This window comes from Alligator sinensis, unplaced genomic scaffold (assembly GCF_000455745.1).
Source record: "Alligator sinensis unplaced genomic scaffold, ASM45574v1 scaffold1533_1, whole genome shotgun sequence".
Lineage (NCBI taxonomy): Eukaryota > Metazoa > Chordata > Crocodylia > Alligatoridae > Alligator > Alligator sinensis.
In genome coordinates this window covers 22,090-29,676 of record NW_005843494.1, presented here as the reverse complement: position 1 = coordinate 29,676, position 7,587 = coordinate 22,090, and the positions used below count along the sequence as shown (strand labels likewise).

Below are 7,587 nucleotides of genomic sequence, written 5' to 3'. Positions count from 1 at the left end.
CCACGGGCGCTGCCAATGTGGGCCAAGGGCATGGCTTCTATGGTGGGGTCCAGAGGCATCAGACCCCGCCATCAAGCAGGTAGCACTCAGGCCTTGGTGGCTGCCTATCTCACTGAGGACATTGAGCCACTGCTGTGCGACCCCTTGGCCTACTGGACAAGCCACAGCCAGATGTGGCTGGATCTGGCCACAGTTGCCTGGGAACACCCGTCCTGTCCATCGACCAGTGTTTCAAGCAAGAGGGTATTCAGCATTGCTGGGGATGTTGTGACACCCTGCTGTACCTCTTTGGATCCTGGTTTGATGGAGCAGCTGGTGTGCCTCAAGATGAACCTCCCGCTGCTGGGGTTCCCCAAGCTCGACATGCAGATGAAGGGAGTGCCACCCTCCTCACTTTGTCTACACCTATTTCCATTTCCTTTTTTCATTTTTTAAAAACCATTTAATGCCCCACTCTCAGAGCTGGAGGTGGCACTCACTGCATCACCAACCAGGAGGGGAAGAACATGTCCCTGCTGAGCTCCCATGCCAGGACAGACTTGGAGGTATGGACTGGGGCTATGGGGAATGAGGAGGCCCCAGGTCCTGTGCATGACCTAAAACTGCACCTTGCCAGGGTTGAGAGGCCTAGTGGGAATGCCGTTGGTGTGGCAGCTCCCAGGAAATGCCAGGACTGAGAACCTCCCTGGTGAAAGGCAGGTAGGGGGAGCCTCAAAACCTCCAGCCACCACACGCACGCACAGTGCTGGCTGGGGAAAGCCCAGACCCCTAAGATCTCTGAGAGGCTTGGTGGTTGCAGTGGAGTTGTGAGGCTCCAGGTGAGCTCAGCTGAGCTGTCTGGGACGCCAGCTGTGAGGCATGGGACACAGTGTAGGGAAGGTACGGAGCTGTGGAATCACACACCAGGCAGACAAGTTTCTTTGGGTCAATCTGATATCTTTTAGTAGACCAACTGAATAGTTGGAGAACTACATCATAGTAAGCCTTCAGGTTGAAAAACCCTTCATCAGGCTGAGGAAGCACCTGCTGTTGGTGTGTGCTCTCTTCCAGAATGGAAGAAATAGTAAGGAAGCTATAGTCTGGCATGCAATTCAGGCAAGAAACCCTTTCTTTATATTTCAGCAGCATGTGATCCATCCCTGCTGTGTGCCTACAACCACACAGTGAGCTGTGCAGTCTTGTACATTCATGGCCCAAGCCAAGCATGTGTGTCTCGATATATGCATAAATCTTGTCTGTGCCTGTCATGGGCCTTGATGCTTATGGCATGGGCAACCACTCAGTTCCATAGTGCTGTAACGGCCCTGACGCCTTTTCTTGAGGCATCTGTGCAGAGCTTCACATCTTTTAGTAGGTCAGAGAACTGTGGGCCTGTGGCCAACACCACCAAGTATTTTAAGGCATTACACTCTCATTTGCGCTCTGGCTTCCACGCCCACCCTGCTCCCTCATGGTAGATGTGTCCGGTGCTCTGTGCAAATGGAAGAGTTAGGTATGAACCTGCTGTCCTGGTCCCGCATGCCTGGTGCTGTTTGAATGACCTTTTTATCCTGAGGTGTTGCATTTCCAGTCCAGCTCAGGGGATTAGACACAGATTGTATTTGGGATGATGTAACATTAATCCTTGCTTTAATGCTGGAAGTGATGCTGGGAGGAGGGTAAGAGCTTGGGGAGCTATTGTAAGGCAATAGAAACATTGTTCATGGGTGAATGGGCCCTATTCCTTTATTAATGGAGGCAAAGGGGCTGTACTGTCTTCAGAGCAGCACTGTTTATGATGATGCAGCAGAAAAGCCTCAAACACTTTCATCCTATGCATAGTACCTTGTGCTGTTGCAAGGCCTCATGAGAGTTTTCTTTGGTCCTAACCTCGAGGCACCAGGCCCTTTCAGGTAGTATTTTGAGGCTCAGTGTGACATGAACTCCCCGCATCTCCAAGTGAAGCTGGGTCAAGTCCCTCAGGCTCACTCTGGTTTTGTCTGGGACCCCGGGTCCCTCACGACTCCCCTTGGAAACCAGTAACAGGCCCAGCTTTTCCAAGAGGCTCCACAGATTTCCACCAGACTTGAGTTTCTGAGGCGGTGCCGGGACAGGGGTGATTCGCTCTGGCTGCTTTCTCTGCTCCATTTCAGCCTGGTGTAGCACAGCTTTCCTTGCTGCTCCCTACTCCCCCACCAGGCCTGTGGAGAGAACAGGTCTGTCCCGTCAAAAAAGCAGCCCTGATGATAGAGAAGGTGGTAAAATACATTAGTATTTTATATCACAATTCATGGAAGAGGTGGTCTCTTTCATTAGATCGGCTAGATATTTGCAAACGTTATTTATTTGGAAGCTTTCAGGCACACTCACGCTTCCTCAGGCATATGAGAAAGCCAAGTTTGTAACATTTCTTCTAAGTGGAAATGAAAATTCATATTTCACAGGAGAGCTGAAGGTGTTAGGTCTTTTGGTTGGAATAGTCCATTTTGTGCAAATTAGGCTCAGATAAAAGTTAGAACAGTCTATTTACCTCCATGTTGTCTGGTGTCAAGCAGGATGTTGAATGATGTTGTCTTCTGGTTATGATATTTGCTATTTCACAGAAGGACGATGTGATGGATGCTCTCCTGGGCAGCAAATTCTCTTGTGTTGAGCCACTTTGAGCTCTGTGACCATGCAGATTGAGCTGGAACAATGGGCAGGAGCCAGGGTTTCTGCTTTCAGGTTGGTCCAAGGTGGTGAATTTGCTTCCTTGGAAAATTATCAAGTTTCCTTTTATATGTAGTCACTTCATGGGGCAGGGGTGATGGTGCACAAGTCATTGCACAGAGGGTCCAGGAGTACTGCACAAGGCAGCGTGGGTCTCTAACTCTGCATGAGACAGGGCACAGGGGCATAGCGCTGAATGGGCCACAGCAGCTGCACACCGCAGCGCAGGTCTCCAACCCTGCACAAGGCAGGACACAGGGCCGTTGCTGCACAGGGCGGTGCACAGGGCCATAGAGCTGCCTGAGAGGCTGGGAGAGCTGCATGAAGCAGCTGGGGCCTCCTTACAGAAGGAGGAGATGCCACTTCCCCTTGGAGATGAGAGAAGCCCCATCAGGCCACATGGAGTCGTGAGTGCCCCCCGGGCAAGGGGCTCCCACAGGGAAGAGGGGCCCACCCCGCTGTGGGCAATGGAGTCGAAGCCCCTGACGGAAAGGGGGTAATTTGCCTTGGGGCAAAGATAGGAGATCAGGGCTCTGGTTTGCCAAGGGCAAATCCCTGGTTTAGGGCCCTGCCAGCTGACTAGCCTAAGCGGGGTCAAGGGTGCTCTATAGGGTGATGGGGTTCCCCGCCAGGCTATCATTTCTTCATTGGGCATCACTGTTGTGCCAGTGTTGTATTCTGTTTTTCTCTTCCTCTATGCTTTTGGAATCATTGTTATAAACCCTGAGCCTTATCATTGTACTTGAATAGAAGAGCAAACTGCCTTGTATTGGTATGATGTATATAGAGTATTTTATGTAAATGTGCTGTGTTTGACATAATCCCCTTTGGTGAATATTTAGTCACCAACTCATCACTGACAGACATGTTGTTGTTAGTTAGCATGTGTTTGAGTAAATCTATAACTGTAAATATAGATGTATATGTGTATAAAAATTGATTAGAAGTTGTAAACTATTATATAATATTAAAACTGTTCATAATCAAGACTATGAGTGTCCTGGCTCTCTGCTCTGTAGGCAAAGTAGGGGAGCTGAGCACAGCTAGGCAGCCACACCTCCCACAGTGTACCAGCACCTGCTAACATCCCTTCATTTGGAAAGGGGATACCTATCTGAGTACCACCCGGGTTACATTAATAACAGTGAATTTTCCCTCATTTTTACACCAGAAGAGACTGGAAGTAATTGTGCCAGCGTGTGTCCCTGTGTTAGTTTTCTTAGCATTTGCCAGGGAGAAAATCTGCATGAAGGGGGCCTTCTCAGTCCTGGCACGTTAAAGAGATGCAGGGGGCTGCAGCCAGAAACCATTTTCCTAGTGACGTTGAGCTGGTCTGGATACCCCCCATGGCCTGTGCACCACTCCTCCTTGTGCTGGTCATGAGTTGCTCTGGTGCTACAGCTTTTTATTTGGCTTCCTACAGATTGTGGTAACGGATTAATGTCATCATGACTGAGTCCTTGTATCAACAAGTCCTCTACTTCCCCTCCAGGTTCCCTTGCCCAGTACGTGAACGTGATGACATAGCCACTTTCAGTGTCCATCTCTCCAAGACAAACTGCTAAACTCCCCTGCACAGGAAGAAATGTCGGTAACAGGAATGCGCAGTGGTTGCAACAGAAACCTGGCAGTGCCCCTGTGCTCATTATATACGGCACTAGCAACAGACTCTCCAGCATCCCTGACCGAATCTCTGGCTCCAAATCTGGGAACACGGCCACATTGACCATCACTGGAGTCCAAGCCCAGGATGAGGCCGACTATTACTGCCAGGCATGGGATAGTGACAGCAGTGCTCATCATAGTGACACAGGCAATGGGGAAGTGAGACACAAACCTGCGCTATCAATGGGAACAGCTCTCCATTTTGAATTGCTCATGCCCAAGTTGCCGCCTTGTATCCTTTCCATTGCTCTGGGATCCACAGCCTGTGTACCTCTCGTGAGCACCCCCATTCACACTGAAAGCTGAGCATTACATTGAGAATAAGCAGTGGGGCAATGCTTTGATGTGGAAGTGAGATATGACCCTGCTGCTATCAAACAGAGCCACTCTGCTTTTTGGTGGGCTCATTCCCAAGTGGCTCTTATGTCCGCTGTTCATTGATTTTCTTTTCATTGCTATGGGAAACTCAACCCGTGAGTCCCTGAAAAGTGATTATATATTGAGATTGAGGCAGGAGGAAATGTATTGACTTTTTCCTTTTTGTTCTTCACCTGCAATATTTCTTACAACATTTCTTCTCTAACTGTTTCTGCCCCTAGGTCCTTCTGTGTGCTGAGAGTTAGGTTATACAATGCTTTCAGCACATTCACAAGCACATTTCCAGCTGGTTTCAGATCACCAGGTTGTGCACTGTTAGATAGAGGCTAAGCGCTGGAGTGCAGCTTCCAGCACCTTTTCCTGTATTCCAGGATGAGTGTAACCTGGGTGGTACTTGTGTGGGTACCCCCTCTTCAAATGAAGGGATGGTAGTGAGTGCCAGTGCACTGTGGGAGGCAAAGCTTCCTGGCTGTGCGCAGCTCCCCTTCTCTCCCTATACAGTAAAGCAGGGACACGTAAGGAACCTTAACTATGTACAGTTTAATAAGATAAAAGATACAATATTAACTTATATACACATATACATAAGATATATAAACTATGTACAATATATATTCAAACCCCTACTACTAGTCCCTGAATCCACACTCAGGGGCTGGGTCCTCTGTGGGCCCCATCTCCCCACTCAGTGCCCTCCAGGCCGGAGGAGAGGGGCCCTCAAGGATAACACAGGGATTCATTTAGGAAATAGTAAGGGCTAGCAGTGGCAAATTAGTGATTAAATATTCATAACGGGTTCCATCAAACATTGTACCTTCTTATACAAATAAAAAAGCACAGGGTATACTACTAATAATACTAATAATAAGGTGTAGGATCTCAGAGAAAGGCAAGGAAATGCCCTGCAGTAGCACAACAGCTGTGCCTCAGGAAGAAACAATCCCCAGGGTTGGGGCGGGGGGAGAGAGAGAAAAGGAGAGGAAAGGAATGCCCCAATATCCCAACAGGCACCCTTTAACCCTGCTTAAATTACTCAGTCAGCCGGGCCTCAACCCAGAAACCCCCTTTCCCTTCCAGGGCTTCCCCCCAGCTGCTCACCACCGAGGGACTCGATGATGTTGCACTCATCTGCGAGGGCAAGGCATCTCCTCCCTCTGCATGGAGGCCCCTGCTGCTTTGGGGGTTCCTCCGGGTTTCAGCCTGCTCTCAGCCCTGTGCACTGTCCCATGCACTGGTGGCCACTCTTGGCCCTGTGCACTGTCCTTTGCACCGTACTCCTGCCTCTTGCAGGAAGGCTGGGGACCTGCGCTGCCTTGTGCAGTGCCCGAGGTCCCAGTCCACCCCCGGACCCTCTGTGCACTGGCCTGTGCACCATCATCTCTGCCTTGTGCAGTGGGTAGGGGACCTGTGCTGCCCTGTGCAGCACCTGAGGTACCGGTCTGCTCCTGGACCCTCTGTGCACTGGTTTGTGCACCAACACTGCGCTCCCTCATGGTGGGGCAGGGGACGCAGCTGTTGGCCAGTCCCCATCCAACGAGGTATCTTCTGGGTGCTTCTGGGACAACCGCTCTGCCCCGCTGGTCAGCTCAGCCAGCTCTTCACAGCCCTCTTCATCATCCCTCATTGCAGCCACCTGTGTGCCGGGCATGCTGCCTTTTGATCCTCTCCAGAGGCTCCGCCCCAGCTTGTGTTGCCCTGTGGGGTCAGGCCAACTCTTAGGATCTCAATATTGCGCTGTTAGACAGGAGGGTGTGACACAATTGCCCATATACAAACACACAAATCAGTTAGGTGCATACACACACACACACACGCACACTACCAACTCAGGCACATACACATCCAAACGAGCCTAGGCACATGCATACCTATCACCAATTCAAGCACATACACTATACACCCCAATGTTAGACAAAAATCAATTGTCCATACCCACACACTCAGTACACATACACAGATCACTAATTCGTATATCATGTACACAGTGACATATACATGCACACACACTCACCAGTTCACACGCATATAACCCACCTACACATACACACAGGTAAGTTCCTAACTTGGATGGTACAGGGTGTATATGTGTGCTTGGGGTACCTGGGATACTTGGGGGAAGGTTAAGGTGAGAGAGAGAGAGTTAAAGTATAGGGAGTGAAAGTTGCCAGAACCAGGATTAGAGAGAAGTTGGCTGAGGAACTGAGGCTTGGGTTTACATCAGATGAAGTGGCCCCAGGGTTACTTGAGGTCACTGGTGCAAGGGAAAGAAAGAAAAAAAAAAGCCTGGTGGCAAGGAGGAGACAGCCAGAAACAGAGAGAGACAGAAACCTGGGAGTTTGGGGTTGAAAACTGAAGCAGACAGCTGAGATATTGGGGGGTGGGCAGATAAGTGCTGGCAAGGAGGAGACAGCCAGGAAAGAAACTGAGGCAGAAACTTGGTTGCTCAGGAGAAAATGAAAAGGCAGTGGGGATAAGACAGTGGCAAAGAAACAGGGGGTTGGAGGCAGAGAGGAGGTCAGGACAGGTGTCGGGGGTGGCAGTGAGTCAGAAGCAGGAGAGGGAGAAATGAGACAGAAGTTAGAGGGGCGAGGAGCAGACATTGGAGCAGGGTCAAACCACAGTAAAGCAGAACCCAACTTAGGGGTCCAAATAACAGTTTTATTAAACAGACAACACACTACACAGCCCCATGAAGTTATTGGTTCTCACACACACTCGCACACAGACATGCACGCATTCACAATGGAAGCAGGTTTATTAAACAGACAACACACTACACAGCCCCACGAAGTTATTGGTACACACGCACACACACACACAGATGCACGCACGCATGCAGCAGGAGAAAGAGACTCA

General features: G+C 50.0%; 1 gene segment (V, D, J or C); it reads left to right on the top strand.

Annotated features, from left to right (window-relative positions):
- Nucleotides 1-4,215, top strand: part of LOC112548758 — an 8,521-nt gene extending 4,306 nt beyond the window's left edge. Inside the window, 1 exon segment of the V gene segment in view lies at nucleotides 4,181-4,215. Within this exon segment, the coding sequence occupies nucleotides 4,181-4,215 (35 nt within the window).
- The last annotated feature ends 3,372 nt before the right edge of the window (nucleotides 4,216-7,587 follow it).